Genomic DNA, 24,197 nt, shown 5'->3' on the forward strand with positions numbered 1-24,197 from the left:
GCAATAGAGCACACACACACAGCCTGCTGCAGCCATAGAGAGCGCGCGCGCACACACAAACAGAGCCTGCTGCAGCCATCGCACACACATACAGCCTGCTGCAGCCATAGCACACACACACACACAGCCTGCTGCAGCCATACAGCACACACAGCCTGCTACAGCCATACAGCACACACACACACAGCCTGCTGTAGCCATACAGCACACACACACACAGCCTGCTGTAGCCATACAGCACACACACCCACACACACACAGCCTGCTGCAGCCATACAGCACACACAGCCTGCTGTAGCCATACAGCACACACACACACACAGCCTGCTGTAGCCATACAGCACACACACACACACAGCCTGCTGCAGCCATACAGCACACGCACACACAGCCTGTTGCAGCCATACAGCACACGCACACACAGCCTGCTGCAGCCATACAGCACACACACAAAGCCCGCTGCAGCCATACAGCACAGACACACACCTTGCTGTAAGCATACAGCACACACACACCCTGCTGTAGCCATACAGCGCGCACACACACACACAGCCTGCTGTAGCCATACAGCACACACCCACACCCACGCAAAGCCTGCTGCAGCCATACAGCACACACACCCTGCTGTAGCCATACAGCACACACACGCACACACACAGCCTGCTGTAGCCATACAGCACACACACAGCCTGCTGCAGCCATACAGCACACTCACAGCCTGCTGCAGCCATACAGCACACACACACACACACACACAGCCTGCTGCAGCCATAGCGCACACACACACACACACACACACACACAGCGTGCTGCAGCCATACAGCACACACACACACACACAGCCTGCTGTAGCCATACAGCACACACACACCCCCACACACACACAGCCTGCTGCAGCCATACAGCACACACAGCCTGCTGTAGCCATACAGCACACACACACACAACCTGCTGTAGCCATACAGCACACACACACACACAGCCTGCTGCAGCCATACAGCACACGCACACACAGCCTGTTGCAGCCATACAGCACACACACACACAGCCTGCTGCAGCCATACAGCACACACAGCCTGCTGTAGCCATACAGCACACACAGCCTGCTGTAGCCATACAGCACACACACACAGCCTGCTGCAGCCATACAGCACAGACACACACCTTGCTGTAAGCATACAGCACACACACACCCTGCTGTAGCCATACAGCGCGCACACACACACACACACAGCCTGCTGTAGCCATACAGCACACACCCACACACAGCCTGCTGCAGCCATACAGCACACACAACACACACACACAGCCTGCTGCAACCATACAGCACACACACGCACACACACACAGCCTGCTGCAGCCATACAGCACACTCACAGCCTGCTGCAGCCATACAGCACACACACACACACACACAGCCTGCTGCAGCCATAGCGCGCACACACACACACACACACACACGCAGCGTGCTGCAGCCATACAGCACACACACACAGCCTGCTCCAGCCATTCAGCACACACACACACACACACACACAGAGCCTGCTGCAGCCATACAGCACACACACCCTGCTGCAGCCATACAGCACACACACACAGCCTGCTGCAGCCATACAGCACACACAGCCTGCTGCAGCCATACAGCACACACACACACAGCCTGCTGCAGCCATACAGCACACACACACAGCCTGCTGCAGCCATACAGCGCACACACACACACACACACACACAGCCACACAGCCTGCTGCAGCCATAGAGCACACACACACAGCCTGCTGCAGCACACACACACAGCCTGCAGCAGGCATACAGCACACACACACACACACACACACACACACACAGCCTGCTGCAGCCATACAACACACACACAGCCTGCTGCAGCCATACAGCACACACACACACACACACACACACAGCCTGCTGCAGCCATACAACACACACACACACACACACACACACACAGCCTGCTGCAGCCAAACACACACACACACACAGCCTGCTGCAGCCATACAGCACACACACACACACACACAGCCTGCTGCAGCCATACAACACACACAGCCTGCTGCAGCCATACAACACACACACACAGCCTGCTGCAGCCATACAACACACACACACACACAGCCTGCTGCAACCATACAGCACACACACACACACAACCTGCTGCAGCCATACAGCGTGCGCACACACACACACACACACACACACACACCCACACACAGCCTGCTGCAGCCATACAGCACACACACCCCCACACACACAGCCTACTGCAGCCATACAGCACACACAGCCTGCTGTAGCCATACAGCACACACACACACAGCCTGCTGTAGCCATACAGCACACACACACAGCCTGCTGCAGCCATACAGAGCACACACACACACACACAGCCTGCTGCAGCCATACAACACACACACACACACACACACACACAGCTTGCTGCAGCCATACAACACACACACACACAGCCTGCTGCAGCCATACAACACACACACACACACACAGCCTGCTGCAGCCATACAGCACACACACACACACACAGCCTGCTGCAGCCATACAACACACACACACAGCCTGCTGCAGCCATACAGCACACAAACACACACACACACACACACACACACAGCCTGCTGCAGCCATACAACACACACACAGCCTGCTGCAGCCATACAACACACACACACACACACAGCCTGCTGCAGTCATACAACACACACACACACAGCCTGCTGCAGCCATACAACACACACACACACACACACAGCCTACTGCAGCCATACAACACACACACACACACACACACAGCCTGCTGCAGCCATACAGCACACACACACACACACACACACACACACACACACACACAGCCTGCTGCAGCCATACAACACACACACACAGCCTACTGCAGCCATACAACACACACACACACACACACACACACACACACAGCCTGCTACAGCCATACAGCACACACACACACACGCACACACACAGCCTGCTGCAGCCATACAACACACACAGCCTGCTGCAGCCATACAACACACACACAGCCTGCTGCAGCCATACAGCACACACACAAACACACACACAGCCTGCTGCAGCCATACAACACACACACACACAGCCTGCTGTAGCCATACAACACACCCACACACACAGCCTGCTGCAGCCATACAACACACACCGCCTGCTGCAGCCATACAGCACACACACACACACACACAGCCTGCTGTAGCCATAGTACACACACACAGCCTGCTGCAGCCATACAGCACACACACACACACACACACACACACACACAGCCTGCTGTAGCCATAGTACACACACACAGCCTGCTGCGGCCATACAGCACACACACAGCCTGCTGCAGCCATACAGCACACACACACAGCCTGCTGCAGCCATACAACACACACACACACACACAGCCTGCTGCAGCCATACAACACACACACACACACACACACACAGCCTGCTGCAGCCATACAGCACACACAGCCTGCTGCAGCCATACAACACACACACACAGCCTGCTGCAGCCATACAACACACAGCCTGCTGCAGCCATACAGCACGCACACGCGCGCACACACACACAGCCTGCTGCAGCCATAGTACACACACACAGCCTGCTGTAGCCATACAGCACACACACAGCCTGCTGCAGCCATACAGCACACACACACACAGCCTGCTGTAGCCATACAGCACACACACACAGCCTGCTGTAGCCATAGCACACACACACACACACACACCCTGCTGCAGCCATACAGCACACACACTCAGTCTACTGCAGCCATAGAGCGCACACAGCCTGCTGCAGCCATACAGTGCACACACACACACACACACACACACGCACGCAGCCTGCTGCAGCCATAGAGCACACACACACACAGTCTACTGCAGCCATAGAGCGCACACAGCCTGCTGCAGGTATACAGTGCACACACACACACACACACACAGCCTGCTGCAGCCATAGAGCACACACACAGCCTGCTGCAGTTGAATGGCACACACACAGCCTGCTGCAGCCATAGCACACATACAGACACACAGTCTACTGCAGTCATAGATCGCACACACACACACAGTCTACTGCAGCCATAGAGCATACACAGTCAGCTGAAGCCATAGCACACATACAGACACAGTCTACTGCAATCATAAATCGCACACACACACTCTGCTGCAGCCATAGTGCACACACACACACACACACACACACACACACACACACACACACAGAGTCTACTGCAGCCATAGAGCTCACATGCACACACAGCCTGCTGCAGCCATAGAGCTCATACACAGTCTACTGCAGCCATAGCACACACACAGCCTGCAGCAGCCATAGAGCACACACACAGGGGGACATTTATGAAACAGATTCGCCCCTTCTCCCTGGCGTACGCCTGCCGTATGCCCCAATCGCCCCAATGGGCGGTCTGGGGGAGTTGGGGGGCATGACAAGGTGGGGAGGAGGCGTGGCCTCCTCCCACGCCTCATTTATCAGGATTTACGCCTGAATCATGATCCAAATCTACACCTGCTGGAAGTGCCCAGCCAACCGGATTCACTAAGAGGCGTGCACCTCTTAGTGAATCCTGCCGGGAAAAAGGGGGCAGGGCCTAATATGACACCGTCGTACTTGTATGCACACACTTGTAACACACACAACCTGCTGCAGCTGATCTCCCCTTCCCTCGGTGACACGCCTCCATCACAATCACCCGGGATATCATTATACTGGGGGCACCAGGCCCATCTCAGTGGATACAGCAGGCCAAAGTGCACATGAAAAAAATCAGTGGAAACCAGGCGGTGTTTTGAAAAATGGACTGCGCTACTAGGATCTGGAGATGACCAGGTAGTACGAAAAAAAATCACTAACTGAACTGGTACAAAATTATTTTAATAAAAAAAACAAATGAAAGGTCCTATTACACTAAAAGATGTCTGACAGATTATCTTACAGATTTCTTCAGCCAAAGCCCGGAATGGATTTGAAAAGAGGAGAAAAGTCTGTCAGATAATCTGTTAGACAGACATCTTTTGGTGTAGTAGGGCCCTAAGCAAGTGTAGATTTGTTCTTCAATGCCTTAACCAGTCACAAGGTCGGGTGGCTTTACTAAATAAAGAAGGGGAAAAGACTGACAATGCCCTCAGTCTTGCTAGTTTTTGGTCACAACATATCCCAGAAAAAAAATATAAAAGACAAAGTGCTATCTAACCCAAAACAATACCAATAAAAACAAATGATCTTGGTTCAAAAATTAGCCTTAACGCAGCTCTGTAATGGAAAAATAATTAATTAAAACATCTTTTGCATGGTCAAATAAATTAAAAGCTATGTAAATTATAAAACCATAATGTTTTTTGAGTTTTGCCATACATTTTATGTATCATCACAAAAGACCACTGGTCCCGCAAAAAACAGGTCCTCATGTGGCTCATTTGATGGAAAAAACAAAACCATATCTGAAATGTGTTTGCTGTTGAGTTTACTATGCTGTAAAACTGCCTGTTTTACTAGGAATAAAGGTCTATTTGTAAGGATTTGTAAGGATTTGAATAACAAGTTATCTCCATGTACAACCTTACAGATTGTCTGTGTACGGAGATATTCACCACTATAGGAGACAATGCCCCCATACCCAGAGTCTGATGCTACAGTATTTCCGGTCTCTGTCGCTATAGGGCCATAGTTATTCCATGTCTAGTTATATGGGGCTCTAGAAGCAATGCTTTATAATCCTATGGACTACTGGACTAGAGATGAGCAATGGCTGGAGAAGATGGATGTAGCCATAGGCCTTGGATCTGCATCCATCCTCTCCAGCCACCAGGGGTCAAGTGCCGAGTGTTGTGCGTTTCTACAAACCGACCTTACTATAAATTCGCTCATCTCTAATCTGAGCACGTGCAGTGGTAAATTAGGGCCCCACAGACATCTATGGATGACATAATATGGCTCGGAGGACGTATGGAGAAATAATAAAGACATGTGCGTTGACTCTTAGTCGTAAACGTTTGCAGCTGATATTTAATCCAGAAAAAGATTATTTTTAACTCAGTAAATGTAAGACAGATACAAGAAAAGGTTGCCGAATATCCTATATTAGTTGCACTTTATTTCCTAGGGATAACCCTCTCAGTTACAATAGTCTGCCACCATCCACATAAACTCAAGGTGCCAGAACAGGACAGGCCACCATAGGCCGATGCCTACAGTCATACTCGCACGTGGGTTATGTAAGAAACAGGGAGTGCCACTGATCCTTTTACTGTATGGAAATTGCATAAGTTATTTAGGAAAGTAAACTCCATTGCATCCGCTTCCAAGCCTCTCGCTGGTAGTGAACAGGTTAATACGCTAGGAAATGGTTTTTTGTTACTAAAGCATGGCACTTAAGACGGGATCGGAGATTATCCGGTACAATATGGAGGTGTGCATCTCATGCAGAACAGATCAGGTGACCATTATCCAATGGATGGAATGCGTCCATACACCTACATACATTGATTCCTCTACAAACATTCGACACCCTTATACATAGTGTGATAGACATTAGTAGTGTTTAAATGGCAAATGTTCCCGATTCCTCGTAGGATAACGCATACACATTTTTCTGAGACCTGCAGAAAATAATGTCCGTCATTGCTCGTACTGAAGCTTCTCCAAAGCTTGAACCCTGTGGATCATGGACCTCGGAAATACGCAAGGACCATTCCTGCCGTAATATAGGACTTCTATGTTAGTGTATCTGATGATTGAGGTTGTAGGGTATACTGAGGGCAGCATTACAATCCCCACTCGTGATAATGTAAGGACTGAGATGGTGTACGTCAAACAGTCACAGCACCAGGATCCAAGAACGTGAATGTGTAGGCAAAGTGACTTCCACACGTTGATGTTACAGTGTGAAGCTCTGCTCTTTATCGAGATAGACCTGATCAATAAAGTGAATGTGTGCTTCCTCCGTAACAGTCTTCTAATTCACAGCCTTCCTTTAGGTCTCAAAATACTTGTAGATCTGAGACACGTACTGCATCACACTCTGCCAGTCTGGACGATCTGTGAACATCAACTCATTGAGCTCCTGCAGAGAGAAGAAAAACTGATGAGAGACCTAGAGGCAGCCATGGCTTCGGCAGTACATGTATCATGGTCACTGCCGGCTTACCAGACCTGCTTAAAAAAACTGATGTCAAAGGCATTGCTATAGGGGGTGCCAAGGTTCCAATCATACCCAGGACCTAGGGCAAAAAGTTTCACTGGCCATACATTCTAGTTGTTGGCTGAACATTGGTTACTTTCTCCATTGCTTTGTGCACATTCACATTTGGCTAAGCCAAGCAGAGGGGCATAGCTACGATTCATGGGGCCCCATAGCCAAAAAAGGGAAAAAAAAAAAAATCTTGTCCCAAACCCCGGGCACAACACATATACAGCATATAATATAGTGATGTGGCCAAAAAATAAAATCTCTTATGTGCACAGAGCCAACTACAAGCACCCATTAGGAGCCCTTATGGTTAAGGGTCCTATTCCATGGGCCAATGGGGGCCCCCATCAATGATGTAAACGAGCACCGATCTGCTAGATCAGCGCTCGTTTACTGGGCCTATTCCACGGCCCGACAATCGTTAGCGAGGGCTGCAGGAACATTGTTACCGATGTCCTTGCAGCCCTTGTTTAATACATTACCTGTCCAGGCTGCAGGTCTTCTCCTTCTCCCGGTCCAGTGATTGGCTGAGCAGTCTGTCAGCTCAGACAGGCCGCTCCGAAGCTGCTGCGGCGCGGGACCGGGAGAAGAAGACCTGCAGCCTGGACAGGTAATGTATGGTGCTTGTGAGATCGTCGGTCGCCCGCCACATACATAGCAATGCGCGGGTGGCGACCAATGATTTTAGGTTTGAACCTAAATGAACGATCAGCCGATGACACGATCATTGGCTGATCGTTCTCTCTAATCTACGGAGCGATAATCGTCCTAATCAGGCCGATTCGGCCGATTATCGCTCCGTGGAATTGGCCCCTAAATACATAGGTTCAGGAGCAAACTACCATCTGCTTAACCTCTTATGTACTCCAGTGTGTAAGTGACCTCACATGCTACAGCACAAAAAAAGGGTTAAAAACAAAAGACAAGGAGATCTCTGCTTCACTGCTCATGCACTAATAACCCCTGACCTTTGCAGGAGCTCGAAGAACAGAGGTCAGGGGTTATCAGAGCAGTGTATCAGAGATCTTCTTGTCTTCTGCTTTTTATCACTTTTTTGTGTTGCAGCATGTAAATGAACTTTGGGTCACTTACACACAGCAGTACAAGGGGTTAGGCAGAAGGACACAGGATGGTTCTTATCTTTCCTGTGCATCCCTGGGCCCCCCCTGGGACAGGCCCCACAGTAGCTGCCTGGCCTGCCTCTATGGTAGCTACACCACTTGCAGCCAAGCACAGATGTATTCTATATATAGAGAGGACGAACCATGGCCGGACTCTGGCAGTAGTTTATCTCCCAAGTACGAAGCAATCAGGCATGTTAACACTCCACATACCTGATCCTTCTGTACTCAGTGGAGCGTCAGGAGGACCATTACACATTAGATGGTCCACCAATCCCACCATAAGCCACAAGTTCGGCTAACTTTATTCAATGCATGATAATCAATATGCTAAACTTTTGCTAGGCATTCCAATCTTAGTGGAATCTGGCTATAGCATGCTTCAAGGGCGTTGCATTGAATTGTGAGATTGAGGGAAGGTGGGTGGTGCATTATTTATACAGATGGTGAAGGTTTCTATACTCACCAAACTGGCTTTAATTCCTATGCTTTCAGCTGCTTGAAACGCTAACATGAGATTCCTCTTCTGTAGAATAAAAGACATGCAGGATATTAACAAAGGAGGAGAAGGATCATTCTGAGGATAATCACATCTACCATCTTTTACTTCTTTCTGTTGAAATTATTTAAAGGGATACTACAGCTAATCTTTTTTTTTTTTTATTTCAAATCTGGTGCCAAAAAGTGCCAGAGATTTGTAATTTACATCCTTTTAAAAATCTCTAGTCTCCAAGTACTTATCAGCTGCAGGAGGTGGTGTATTTTTTCCAGTCTGGAGAGTAGGAGAGGTTTTCTATGGGCATTTGCTACTGCTCTGGACAGTTCCTGACATGGACAGAGGTGGCAGCAGAGAGCACTGGGTCAGAATGGAAAGAATACACCACTTCCTGCAGGACATACAGTAGCTGATAAGTATGGGAATACTGGAGATTTTTAAATAGAAGTAAATTACTAACCTCTGGCACCAGTTGATTTAAAGTTTTACTGCAATCTTTTATGTAGTTTAAAGTGAAAGCCAAAGTGGACATAGCCTGGAGAAGAATGATTCCTTTCTTTGTATTTACCATTCCTTGTGAAACTTCTGGCTTTTGCACACACAAAAAACACAAAAAAAACAACTGTGGTGTAAAAAAAAAAAAAAAAAAAAGTGAAACAAACTAAAATGTCTGTCTCCATTATGTCTGGACTTTCTGGTTTCAGCATTGATAAGCTTGTTGCTTGACTCCACAGAATGGATGTGCTGGTGACACGGATAGTTACAGTTTGTTCAGATAATGGTGAAACAAATGGGACTGACTACATAATGGGATACACATGAAACACAATGAGTAAAAGTCCAGCCATAGTCCAAATTATTTCTAAAATACAATATAACTTATCAAGTCCTCCGAGTGAGACACTGACATTGCTGTATTTGCTTAAAAAAAAAAAAAACTTAAAAGGGGTACTGCTGCAAAAATCTCTTGTTTAAATCAGCTGGTTGCAGAATGTTATATAGATTTGTTATTTACTTCTTTTGAAAAATCTCCAGTCTTCCAGTATTTATCAGCTGCTGTATGTCCTACAGGAAGTGGGGTATTCTTTCCAGTCTGTGCTCTCTGCTGCCACCTCTGTCCATGTCAGGAACTGTCCAGAGCAGCAGCAAATCCCTATAGAAAACCTCTTCCGCTCTGGACAGTTCCTGGACAGAGGTGGCAGCAGAGAGCACTTTGTTAGGACATACATCAGCTGATAAGTACTAGAAGATTAGAGACTAGAGTTTTTTTCTATAAAAAAGTAAATTACAAATCTATATAACCTTCTGAAACCAGTTGATCTGAAAGAAAATGATTTTTGCCAGAGTACCCCTTTCATGGAGAATATGCAGACAGATGGCGGGAGGCGGTGGGGAATAATAAACAAAGTAAACTTATCATTGTGCCCTATAGCACCACTCTTGGGTTCCATTGACAGCCGCCGATGACCTACAGCGAGTACCTACTCAGCCAATCAGTGACTGGGGTGGGACGGGGAATCGCTTAGCCAGTCCATGATGTTGCAGCTGGAATAGCAGGGTACGTGAAGTACCCGGGTTTTCAGTAGATGATGACAGCCGACGGCCATCAACAGGACCCGAGAGCGGAGCAATGGAGGCACAAAGAGGGGTGAGTTTACATGCTTATTATTTTCTCACACCCCCTGCCCGCTTTTTTCATTTTGGGGGGACTTCCTCTTTAATGACCTCATGCAAACACTGCAGCTGCATGCTACCCATCGTGAGGTTCAGTCCAGCTGTCACATGATCTAGCGTTACAGCCATTAAACACTGCAGTCATGTGACTTTTTAATGTGATGTCACCGTGGATGACACTCTACTTGCTGCCTCATTAGGTCTTCTCCATCAAAACTGAGAGGGTAGCATTTAGCCAGGGTGCTGGACGTTTTTTTAGGTGATTTTTGTGAATTTCATGGATCACATACAAAAGAAATAGACTGTGCCCATGTGAGCGGGCCCGAAGAGAGGAAGGAACTGTATCATGTGACATTTGATCTCACGCTTACCGCTCAAACTGTATAAATAGCTTCACTGAAAACCAGCCTTGTAAATTAGTTGACATAAGATTGGCTACTATAGTTAACGTGGAATAGTAAAACAATTAAAAAAAATCACTTTCTTTATAAACCGATAGGTCAGAGTGTAAAATATTTTTTTTAGGAGGAACAACTAAAATTTTTAAAGGGACTCTGTCAGCAGGTTTGTGGTATCCTATCTCAGGGTAGCATAAAGTAGTGACAGAAAAGCTGAGCAGAGTGATGTATCACTTACATTGCTTTGTGCACCTGATCCAGAGATAACCTCCTTTATAGCATGGATAATATGCAGTCCTCTCCATTATGTGCATGAGCCCAGTAGTCCTGGATATTCATGAAAAGCAGAAAACTCCACCCACCAGCTTCTGATTGGCAGTTATCTATCCATGCTGTGTATAGGCAGTCACCTGTCAATCAGCAGCTGGAAGGTGGGGGAGGGGTGTGGCAAGAATCCTATTCTCCTGCATATTTGGTGAACGGCTGAACAGAATGTGTAATACACCCATCTGTTCAACATTTCAGTTTATGCTGCCCTCATTTTATGCAGCATAAACATAGAGACATATTCCCTTTAACAATTATTATTTTATGTGGAATGCAAAGAGTAAAACAGCAGGAGATCCTCGGACATTTCTTCTTCATGCTGTACCAGAGTTCATCATCTGCCTAGTGCAGCAGACATATAGTGTACTAATACGTTATTGTTTATTTGGATGAGGAAAGAACAGTCGCTCATAGTTAGATGTGAATAGCTGTTTAATCTAATGAGCTGCTAACCATTTATATTCTGATTGTGATTGATATTGTATACATCTTCATACTACTAACGCATGTAGATAGTGCTAAAGATAACCTAATGCCATAGACACACAATTAGATTCTAGCTTACACCAGTGGGTTACTTAGCACTCTGGTGGAGTTTTTTGCAAAAAGTTGATAAACCCTTGTTAACCTATTTGTTAAATAGAATAGGGAATATAACAGAGGACGAAAGAGTATGGAGGAACCTAGCCTGAAGGAGAGAGAGAAAGCAAAAGTCATCTCTTAGTGGCCATGGCCTACCTAGAGACTCTTAGGACCAAGCGTAATTTTTTAAGGAACAACAAAGGCCCCTTGGGTACCATTGTGGCCTAAGGAATACATCTTCAGCAGCCTTCGGGTCAACCTCCAGTTACTTTTAGCCTGAGACAATAGCATTTACTCAACATAGTAACATTGTTAATAAGTAGAGATGAGCGAACCTGGAGCATGATCGAGTTGATCCGAACCCGAACTTTCGGCATTTGATTTGCGGTGGCTGCTGAACTTGGATAAAGCCCTAAGGCTATGTGGAAAACATGGATATAGTCACTGGCTGTATCCATGTTTTCCAGACAACCTTAGAGCTTTATCCAAGTTCAGCAGCCCCAGCTTATCAAATACCGAACGTTCGGGTTCGGATCGACTCGAACCCGAACCCGGTTCGCTCATCTCTATTAATAAGGTTGAAAAAAAGACATGAGTCAATCAAGTTAAACCTACAGAAAGCCTACTATGTTGATCCAGAAGAAGGCAAAAAAAAACCAATGAGGAAGATGCTAATTGCCCCATCACAAGGAGAAAATCAGAATAATCCCTGGATCAACGTCCTATAACCAGAAATCTACTGCCCATAACTTAATATTTTTTTTTTCAAGAAAAGCATCCAGATCTCAAGGGCCTCTAAGCATCCCAAAATCTTGGCGTACCCCTGGTCAATGTCAGACCTTTCTTCTACCACCGGTGTCAATTTTGTCACCTCATTTACTTTAAATATCTCAGGAACTAAAGGCCTTATTAAATGGCCCAATGTTCTGGAGGGAGGTGAGCACCGACCTGTAAACTCAGCACTTGCTTCCCCCTCGTTCCCCACTCGCTGCATTGTGCTATTACACTCACAAACAGCGAGCGAGGAACAGCGGGATGGACCGCCCATTGAAATCAGCTGCTGCAGCTCCTATTACTGGTAGAGACGATTAGCAGACCGTCGCTGCACAAATCGGGATCTTTCAACATATTAAAAGATCACGATAAGCCGACATCGTGCATGTCAGCTGATTGTTGCCTTTTAACATACGCTTTTACATCAAACAAGTACTGTCCTGAATGATCGGTAATCGGCCAAGTCAGGCCAATAATTGTTAGTGTAATGGGGCCTTTACTAATCATGGCACCTAAAAATTTTTTTTAAAGAACTTTGCCTCCATATATATGGATGAATTGCTTCTAAATGTAAAGTTGCCCAAAGAATCGCACCGCTCTCTAGTCTTGTTACTGGTGACCAAACTTCCTTGGCGCCACCATCACACCAAGGGTACTTCCAGGTACCATCAGCCGAGTGCTTTATGCGCTTGTGCCCTAGGGATAAGTACTAAGGTACTAACTCCCCAAACACTTGGGTGTAAACTAGGAATGTGCTCAAGAGCCCAGCTACTGTGACACCAACATTACTCAGCCGGCCCTTCATATAACAGCTGCAGGTTTCTGGTTGCACACTATGGCCATTTCACCCCCCATTTATCTATTCAAAAGATGAAATCCTGGAAACATTAGTCTCACATATCAGCCAGCCTGTTCCGAAATGTTAATGAATAAATGGATTTGCTAAGTGATCATCAAGAGACAAAATAAATCCGGGACTGCAGACAGGAGGGAGATAGAACCATAGAATAAGATTGTCAGCAGAAAAAGACCACCAGGTCCATCTTGTCTGCCCTTTTAGTATTTCCCTTCTTATCATGTTATAACAGAAACAAATCAGTGATCTCAGGGAGACCAGACAAACAATAACACTGCCGGCTGCTGGTTAAAGCGCTCAATGCAGTGAAATCCTAGGTGCATTGCTCCCTGGGAAACATGAATATGCAAAAGAAGAGCCCATGGGGCCTCATTTAAGAGTCTCGAAACACAGGACTAGCCAGATATTCCTCTGGCTGGGTCCTTCCCAGAGGGATATCTGGCTAGTCATGCGTTTCGAGACTCTTAAATGAGCCTTCACGGGCTCTTCTTTTGCATATTCATCTTTCCCAGGGGGCAATGCACCTAGGATTTCACTGCATTGAGCGCTTTAACCGGCAGCCGGCAGTGTTATCTTTGGCTGGTCTCCCAGAGGTCAGCCATCTGTTTCTCTTAAGGCTTTACTAGAAATTGCTCCCATCCAGCCAGATCCTACTCCACACTGATGAGGGGCAACACCTTGAAACAGCTGTCTGTGGATGGTTATCTGGCCTTGGCTTTTCCCTTGTCATTACATTGACTTATAGGGCCACTTAATATGGTGGTTTCCTTACAGGAGCCACCCCCTGGCTGGGTCCTTCCCGGAGGGATATCTGGCTAGTCCTGCGTTTCAAGACTCTTAAATGAGGCTCCATGGGCTCTTCTTTTGCATATTCTTATTATGTTAAAATAGATATATGTATATAGCAGACCGATTTACATTCAGTTATTGTACACTACCGGTTAGCCATTTTATTCTTGACTATAAGCGCTCATAGCTCAGAGTGTTCGGATTTCACAGCTCTATAATGTGGGAATCAGACAATCTGTAAAAAAAAGCTTTTCTTCCAGGAATTTGTCATCATTATTCTAGCTGAAAAAGAAGCGGTCTCCCAGTAACAGAGCATTGTGTTTATTGAGCCCTGTTGGCGGCTGTAGACGGGCTCTAATTGCCCACAGCGACCTCAGCACTTTTATTAGTTCACATGTATGTGTATGGCTTCCTCATATTTATCCTTTCATTTGAGAGCTGACATAAGATTCATAAAGCATCTTGGCGCCTGTGAGGTGGAGGTTAGATGGGCACAGAAGGATCAGGATCTGTGGTTTCAATCATAGAAGATGACAGACATGTTGCTTTGTGGTAAATAATTACAAACGGTTGTCAAAAAAGCTTATAATTATGGTTCAGCATCATGAGCATAAAAGGTGGATAACACTAATATCAAGGGGGCTGGCTACCATTGACAAATCCAAGTTGTTAGAAGGAATCTTTGTCAAAAAAGCAGATGTGTTCCCCAGGGGTAATATATAAATGTCCCTGCATTGCCGCCATAACGTAAACTAAGCATTACACAGTGTCCATCCACATCAATAGGTTGTTTTTATAAGACGGGGCAGGGCAGGGCCGGGCCTCCAAGGCAAGCCACTCTCCTTACTGGACATGAGGAGGAGATCATGACAAAAGCATATTACAGTAACCATAAATGTTCTCTTAAAGGGGTTATCCAACGTTAGAAAAACATGGCCACTTTCTTCAGTTCAGGTAAAGAGTTGCAAAACCTGCACCCAAACTGGAGGCAAGAGGAGTGGCACTGTCTCTGGAAGAAAGCGGCCATATTTTTCTAATACTGGATAACCCCTTTAAAATGCTTATGGATGTCAAAGGTGGTAAAGGCCCTATTACATGCACATATTTATCTGATTATTGAAGCCAAAGCCAGGAATGGATTGAAAAGAGGAGAAATCTCAGTCTTTCCTGTAAGACCTGTTTTCTGTTTATAGTCCGTTCCTGGCTTTGACTTTAATGATCTGTCAGATAATCTCTCTGTGTCTCTACTTTGGTATCCATGTTTTTCAGTAATCCCTAAGGATGCATCGAAGTTCTACAGCCACAGGTAATCAAATGCAGAGTGTTCGGGTTCAGACAAACCCCAGCATGCTCAAGGTTTGCTCACTAGTAGCCTCCACAAGTCCTCTTTACCAGCACTATGCTCCTCAGCTGAAAAAATACCACTATTTACCATGCAGTAGTCACCCGGTACGGGCACCTAAGTTCTGTTGCACTTGAGGTAACTCTCTCGGGATCACACAAGTGGAATGCTGTGTCTGCTGCACTTAGCATTTTTCCCACTAGGTGGCACTACTGTGCTTTTGTAAAACCTGTCTTTTGCACAGCTAAAGTCTTCCAGGGGTTAACGGTTATGTGTCATGTTGCCTTTCTGGCCACTCACTGGTGCAGGTTCCTTTCCCTCCTTTCTCTAATCTATCCCCTTCGCTCTCTTCTCTGCACCCATGCAACCCACCAATCACAGCCAGGGTTAGATAGATCCCTGAGGTTGGGACTTAGTTTCTGGTGGGAGGAGTTAGTCGGACCAGCTAGGAAGTTGGAGGAGGACACAGCCAGTCTAACAGGGACGTAACTAGACGAGTTATTTCTGCTATGAGCACTAGAACCACTATGCAGTGCTAAGCTTTCTACAAGGGGAGAGAAGCCTAACAGGGATCACCTTGCCCACGCTGTGAACCTCTCCGAAAAGTGCAGAGCAGTTAACTTCAGAGTAATAGGAACTGACCCCAGTGGAACAAAGGTGCCAGGAAAAGCCTACGTATTCCACAGCACAGCGCAGGACAACTGGGAAGACTCAGAAGTCTGCTCAACCCAGGTAACAAGACCTGGGGCTCATATTACCCAACTAGGACGAATAGCTCGCAACTAGGGAGCATAAGGCGGTCAAGATTAGAAAGTCATTTGTGAGTATGAGTATTCTTTTTCTCTTCTACACACCTCTACTGTTCCGGCAGAGTATATTTCTACATTGAGCAGGGCCCCTCTGGCAACTCCTTTCCTCTACTCTCTCTACTACAAACCACCTTCTCACTACAAGCACCCGGTCTCTACCTCAACTACAAGCCCCTGAGTATTACAAGATTGTAACTACTGTATTGCACTGGACTGTATTGTTGCCAGTACTCTTTTGTATTGCACTAAGGTTATTTCTAGCCGGCTGTCTTCTGAGCTCACCTCCAACTACGTCACAACCTGGCTGACCGGTGCCCCGTTCAGCCAGCCAGTAACTGGGGCGGGACATCACTGTGGTTCTTGATCCGGTTCTTGACGCACCAGAAACACAGGAGAAGATGACAGCTTGCGGGATCCAGGAGCTCCATGATATGGCGCAACACGGGCTCCGGGAGCGGTAAGAAAAACAAAAAATGTAAAAAAAAAAAAAAAAAAAATCGCGGATGGGGGAAGAGGTTAATAGTCTAATATTGTGCAAGTTGACTTTAATCACATAATAATAGATTATGAAATCTGAATCCAACCTGTACTCTGGAGAATTGACACATTCCCACACCACTGATCAACACATTGGTGAAACCCGAGGAGTTGGCAGTGCGCCTCACCGGACCTGGGGCATGTTGTTACTTGCAGAAAGGTGGACTCCAGTTTGCCACCTTGTATGTCCAATCCCCTGCAGAGGGGAAGCGGCCTGGACAGGGTTGTTACTGGTGTTGGAGCTGTAATTGCTTCATTAACACATCGTTAGGGCTCATTAAAAATATCAGGAAAACGGACAGTAGTTATGTATACAGCACACAACGCCAACAGGGAGGTCACAGCTCAGCGTACAGGGAAAATGTTTATAAACCTTACAAACCTTGGAAGCTAAATGGAAAACATTCCCTATATAACCTGCATTTACATTACCTTGACAGACAATTATCTTTTCCTAAAGGCGACCTTATTAGCCAAAGCAGATGGCTGACTTTGTTAGAAAAAAAAGAACTTTAAATCGAATGTATCATCAGGTACACCGCTGTTTTTTTACAAAAAAATTTAAGTCAATTGATCGGCACTGGTGCGGGGATGCCAGTTGCTGGTCCTTTTTTCGAATTGCCTCCCGATTCCTGCGCCCAGCGCTGGTCTTTTCCCTGAGCACCAGCCCTTCCCGGGGCACTGGAGGCAGGCCCACCACCCTCCTAGTGTGGCAATATCCCCTCCCTTCTGAGACACCGCTCCACTGATTCTAATAGAGCCGTGTCCCAGAGGGGAGGGGGTTTCGTCACACTGGAGGCCAGCTGGCATACCCCCAGTGCTCTGGGGAGGGACGGTGCTCGGAAAAAGATCGGGAGCCAATTCGGGAACCGGGAAGCAATTTGAAAAAAGGGCCGTGCCACTGGCATCCCCACACCGGTGCCAATCTATTTACATAAAAAAAAGCAGCAGTGTACCTGATAATATGTTTGCTTTAATTTCTGCATGCACTGTATACTAAGGTTATGTTCGCACACAGTAAAATCCCACAATACAACCATATTCTCAACATATTATTGTGCTCTACTTAAGTCGATGGGAAATTGTCCGGCAGTGCACACATCATTTAAAATATAAAATATGATTGTTGTCTCTATTATACAGAGCGATAATCTACCAAATCGGCCTGATTCAGCCGATTATTGCTCCGTGTAATAGGGCCCTGAAGAGTATAAGTAGAAGGCATGGGATTCTGGAGCAGTTTATGATGGTGGTGCTGTCCTCAGGTCAGATGGGTAGAATTACAGCACAGCCGGCTTCAATTCTGCCAGGCATCGGCCTCTCTCTGACTGCAAAAAGGTAATTATATGGCGCAAGCTTCCAAGCTATAACTACAGACACTATGTAGTGTTAAGCCCCTAAAGGAGGACAAGTCAGAGATCACACCAGCCCACGCCGTGAACCTCTCTTAACAGTGCATGGTGGTATCCTAGGATAGAGCAAAGCAACCGTAACCAAGGTCTACGTACTATCTCTCGCATCGCAGGTGACACTGGGACACTTGGCTTTGCCCAGGTAACTTAGTCTGGAACTTGTGTCATAGGATGGGTACCCTGACACTGCAAGGCAGAAGTTGGTTTAGTAAAACACCGGCACAAGGTATTCTCCTCTCAAGTCTTCTTCACTTCAGTACTCTTCTCTCAAGTCCCGGCAGAGCACTCTACTACTCTGGGTTGGGGCTTTCCTGACAAACTTCTCTACTCTCCTCAACGCTAAGCTCCACAAGCACTGCTACTCTACCTCAACACTTAAGGTATCTCCCGGCAAAGATTCAGTGAGCCCAAGTCTGTATCACAGAAGTTATCTATGGCCAAGTTATCCTGTATTACCAGAGACTGTCAGTAAAGCCATCTTATTTATTCTACTGGGACTCCAGCACGTACACATACCGGCTACACCTTCCTTGGGTTACTCTCCCCTTTCTGTGGGTGGCGGTACCGACAGTTCGGGTGGGTCATCCTCCCACTTCGGACCACTGTGACAAGATCCCAAGGGGCCCATCACAACCCTGAAGGTCACCGACCATTTCAGGGGACCAGTATAGCCAGCCACCAAACAAAGCAGGTATACCACCAAACCTGTGTGCTGAGTTAGCACTGGCGCCACAACAGTACCATCACTGGCTAGGCTATACTGCACTACCAACCTCCATAGAAGTGGCATCACCGCTACCACCTCAGTATGTGACCGGTAGTAGAACACAACACCAGAGTGTATCACCCATCACAGTCCTGTTTAAGTGTTTCATACAATATGAACATTCATTTATGGGGAAGGAGATAACTGTCTGCTAGATATCTGGATAAACAATGAATTTAGCAGCCATACCACAACCTATCCAAATCTTAATCCTCTCCTGACTGGTTACATTGACAGACAATAATCAACTGTGAGAGCTCATAATGAACTTTCACAGTTAAAGGGCGAGGGGCCTACAGGCCCCCTTGAAGCACAGGCCCTGCAACAGTGGCCTGGTCTGCCTTTATGGTAGCTACCCCAGTGGACATGGACACTACTTTTATGGCAGTAAACAATACTGGTCTAATGTAGACAGCTTCATAACTAGTTGAAATATCTTGGTGGACAGTAGTGTCACATAGCCGATCTTCTGAAAGCTCATATAGTGTAGAGAGCAGATCCTGAACAAGTGAATGGACCCTAAGGGTATAAACCCACACACTGTATATGCAGCGTATTTACTGCTGCGATACGCAGCAAACTCGCAGCAAAATCGCAGCAGATTAGATCTAAATAACTGAACACAGAATCAAATCTGTACCAACAAATCTGCTGCGTATTTGTTGCATATCTGCTGCATATACGGTGTGTGGGTTTATACCCTAAAAGCGTTTTATGCTGGTTTCAAGCAGGATTATGAACAATGCAGCAAACCCAAAAATACTAAAATAAACAAACAGGCAATGGCTAAAAAGCAGGGACCGGTGAATCCTCTCCATTACAAACAAGTCACATCTGAAGTGTCACTGAGGTTATCTTATATGATGATGAAATAAGTCAAGTGACACTGTAATACCGCACCAGTAATGCATCCTCCAAGCCGCTTTCATAAAGATATAAAGCAAGATAACCTAATGTGGGTGGAAAGAGCATAGAGAACAGCAGATAGATTACAAGTCATTACACCGGTAGAGTTCTCATATTTACACAGCTATAATATTTCCATATCTGACGGCTACACAGATATAGTTGTTTGGATGCTACACGAGTAGTAGATAAATGCCTGGCTGACCCAGTCACTCTGTATGGGAGGTTACAGGAACTCCTGTTAGATATATATATATATATATATATATATATATATATATATATATATATATATATATATATATATATATATATATATATGGGGCCAGTAAACTTTTCCTGTTGTCATGTGGTTTGAACTAAAGTAATGAATCTAGGGTGGAATTAGGTACTTAGACCACTGCCCTAGGAGGATACTGTTCTAGATTGGTGTTCAGTTAAAGGGGTATTCCGTTGAAAATCTTTTTCTTTAAAATCAACTGGTTTGTAATTGTGATTTGTAATTTACTTCTATTTAAAAATCTCCAGTCTTTCAGTACTTATCAGCTGATGTATGTCCTGCAGGAAGTGGTGTATTCTTTCCAGTGTGCCACAATGCTCTCTGCTGCCACCTCTGTCCGTGTCAGGAACTGTCCAGAGCAGCAGCAAATCCTCATAGAAAACCTCTCCTGCTCTGGACAGTTCCAGATATGGACAGAGGTGGCAGCAGAGAGCACTGTTTCAGACTGGAAAGAATACACCCCTTCCTGTAGGACATAAAGCAGCTGATAAGTACTAAAGTCTTGAGATTTTTAAACAGAAATGAATTATAAATCTATATAATTTTCTGATACCAGTTGATTTAAAAGAAAAGGATTTTCATTGGAGTTCCCCTTTAACAAGCCTATAACACAGCTTGGTTATCTGGTAGGTAGGGTAGCACTCATGACTGCAGGAGCGTCCCTGTGGCCCTTTAAATTGTCTGCTGCACATCCTGCATTACACAGGACAATGTGCAGCTGTGCAGCCATTGAACACTTTTTTTTTTTTAACAGATTGAAACCATGCGATCGGCCAATCAAGTGTTGGTTGATCACTGGACCTATTGCACAGGACAAAAGGATGGATATAATTTACATACACCTCTACAGTCTTGTTTGGTGAAATGTTGTTGCCATAAACCAGGCATAGGGAACCTTTGGCCCTCCAGCTGTTGCAAAACTACAATTCCCATCATGCCTGGACAGCTGGAATTGTAAATTTGCAAGAGCTTAAAGGTTTATGGCAAGAACATTTCACCAAACAAGACTGTAGAGGTGTATGTAAATTTATATTTGTCCTATAAGAAAGGAAGGTAAATCCTTTGTGCCAAAGCCTGCCGTCAATGTGAACACCCTAAATATAGACCGTCATTATTTTATTATGAACGCACTCTCAAACCTTTCTATTTTTTATTGTAGATTAAATATTAAAAGGTAAAGAACCTACGCAGCAACTGGTGACAGGTTAGCCATGAAATCTGTGCTCACATTGTCAGCACTTTATAGAAGTAAGGACACAACTTATACTGAGAAAATGTAAGTCTGTTCCTGGCCTTACATAAAACACATTGACCACGTTCACATTATTTCCCAGCTTTCCTAACAGGGAATGTCCGGTCAATGACATGGTAAGGCTTAGAGATGACCTTATTTAAAGTGTCATTGTCGTTTTTTGCTTTTTTTGCAGAAATCAATATTACAGGTGATTTTAAGAAATTTTGTAATTGGGTTTATTAGGCAAATATGCCATTATCTGCATTCACAAAGACTTTCCCCAGGTCCCCCTTTTCTCCTCTCTCTCATTCACTGCTCATTATCAGGAAATCTTCACTCTTTTACATCAGTCGGGCCCTTTGTAACCTATGGAGAGGGGAGGGGGGAGATTAGTCACCAGCAGAGAGCAGAGAACAAATGATTACACAGTGGGAGCTGTATGAAAGCCGGTATTCAGAGGTCAGAGAGGTCAGTGCTGACTTCAGAGGAGATCGCCCTCTGATGTAGCTGTAAATTAACTCTTTGTTGTCCGGTTTTGGTGTCTCATCTCCCTCCACCCCTCCCCTCTCCATAGATAATAATGAAGACAGGGGGGAGAGCTTCAAACTGCTTTTTCATGATAAAAATGCTTTTTTTGGGGCCAATAAACCCAATTGAAAAGTTTCTTAAAATCGCCTGTAATTTTTGATTTCTGCAAAAAAAATTAAACGACAGTGACACTTTTAAGTAATGGTCCTATGACACGGCCCGATCATAAAGTATAAACGAGTGGCAATCTGCTAGATCGGCATTAGTTTACTGAGCAACTACACGGGCCAACTATGGGGCAAGTAAGGTCTGTGTAAGCTGTATGTATTGTTGCCGATGTCCATGCAGTCCTTGCCTTTGGTGTCAAAAATAAAGTATTTACTCACCTTACCACGTTCCCCAGTGTCATCAGGCCTTCCCCAGTCCTGCAGCTCCGCCTTCTGTTCCCGTCTCTGCACTGACAGGCCCCTCAGCCAATCACTGGCCACGGTCCTGTCTTCGCCTGTGATTGGCTGAGCGGCCAATGAAACAGAAGGCAGAGCTGCATCTGCAGAAACCGAGGAAGGCCCCAAAATCACTATTACACGCTGCGATGCACACCTGATGCCCAATGATTTTAAAGTAACACTGTCACCCCCTTTCTCTATGAGGACTTTTCTACACAACTGTAAATTCTGCAGTTTTTATACCTTACTTTATAATAGATTTCTTTGTGCTTGGTCCAGTGAAAATGCTTTTTATTGTTGGTGGATTGTGCCACCTGGTTGGGGCTTCACATCTGCAGCGCCACTTAACCCCACCCACATCGGCGCCGTAGACCCCGCCCTCCGTGACATCAGGTGTGTCTAGGGCCCACACCCTCAGCGGCCTAGAGGGGATGGGGCTTAGACCTCTAGGCCGGCCCATTCCAATGGACGACGATGACGTCACTGAGGGGCAGGGCCTACAACGTACAACCCTGATGTGGGTAGGGCCAAGCAGAGATGCACCCGGGAAGCCCCACCCAGGTGGCACAATCCACCAACGATAAAAAGCATTTTTCACTAGATCAAGCACAAAGAAATCTATTATAAATTAAAGTAAAAAAAAATGCAGAATTTAGTCCTCATACAGAAAGGAGGTGACAGTGTCACTTTAAGTCATTCTCATTCTCTCTATTACAGAGCAATAATCGGCCTATTACTGCGCTGTGTAATAGGGCCCTAAGTTTGGGTCTACCAAACCGTGAATGCTTGCCATTTGACTCCTGATAGCTAGAGAAGATGGATCTAGTCTTTCCAGGTAGCCCCAGGACTCAATCCATTTTCCCCAAAATTCTAAGTGTTACGGGTTTCGCTAACCTGAACTTACACTAGGCATCTCTAGTTATGTTATAATAGGACATGGATAGTGGTCGTCTTTGTAAGTCTAGCCTCTGAATGTTGTATTCTGCATGCACATAAAGCTGAGGACAAGTCACACTCCTGAATAACTTTATAGGAAAGTGAATTTATAGCTCCTATGTTAGAAATGAATAATGAAGGATACACTTATAAGTAAAATATATGAATTTATTAGATATGCATTATCTGTTGAGTAATGCCATATCTCCTTTCTCAGTAGCATGACTTACTATAGAGATATCTCTTCATGCCAATTTATCCTGCCATGTATATCTCCCCCAAAATACTAAAATATACAGTTATTCCTATTTCTCTTATACTTGCCTTGCTCCAGTGTCTCATTGGTTCCTCTTACACATACTTCAGCTATCCATGTCTGCTCCTAAAGCCAGCGACACACATACCTCTATGAACCACAAAAATAGTGTCCAACAATCTCAGTCACTTCTTCACACAGTTCTTTTTTAAAACACATTACCATGTCATTAATAGCAGTGAGTGATCTCACTGATCGCTACATTACAGCACCATGGACAGCTCCAATTCGGCAACTCCTCTCGATTACACTTGGAGGCTGAACACTTCCCCTGGGCGTGCAGGGGGGTGGGACGAGCTTCTGGCACGCGCCTGTGGTGTCTGTGACGTCAGATGCGCCAGGCCGTACAGCAGCTATGAGAACTAGCTGCTGGTGGCACTCCCGGCATTCTGCCAACATCTCCAAGCTGCACGCATACTGT

At 45.9% G+C, this 24,197-nt stretch overlaps 1 protein-coding gene across 1 annotated transcript in view; it reads right to left on the reverse strand.

Moving 5' to 3' along the window:
- Positions 1-6,058: 6,058 nt before the first annotated feature.
- Positions 6,059-24,197, reverse strand: part of SPECC1 (sperm antigen with calponin homology and coiled-coil domains 1) — a 242,055-nt gene continuing 223,916 nt past the window's right edge. The window contains exons 14-15 of the mRNA XM_069946097.1: positions 8,835-8,894; positions 6,059-7,121 (exon numbers count right to left, since the gene is read on the reverse strand). Coding sequence (XP_069802198.1) covers positions 7,032-7,121; positions 8,835-8,894 — 150 coding nt within the window. The 3' untranslated portion in view covers positions 6,059-7,031. The remainder of the gene's footprint in view (positions 7,122-8,834; positions 8,895-24,197) is intronic.

This window comes from Dendropsophus ebraccatus, chromosome 11 (assembly GCF_027789765.1).
Source record: "Dendropsophus ebraccatus isolate aDenEbr1 chromosome 11, aDenEbr1.pat, whole genome shotgun sequence".
Lineage (NCBI taxonomy): Eukaryota > Metazoa > Chordata > Amphibia > Anura > Hylidae > Dendropsophus > Dendropsophus ebraccatus.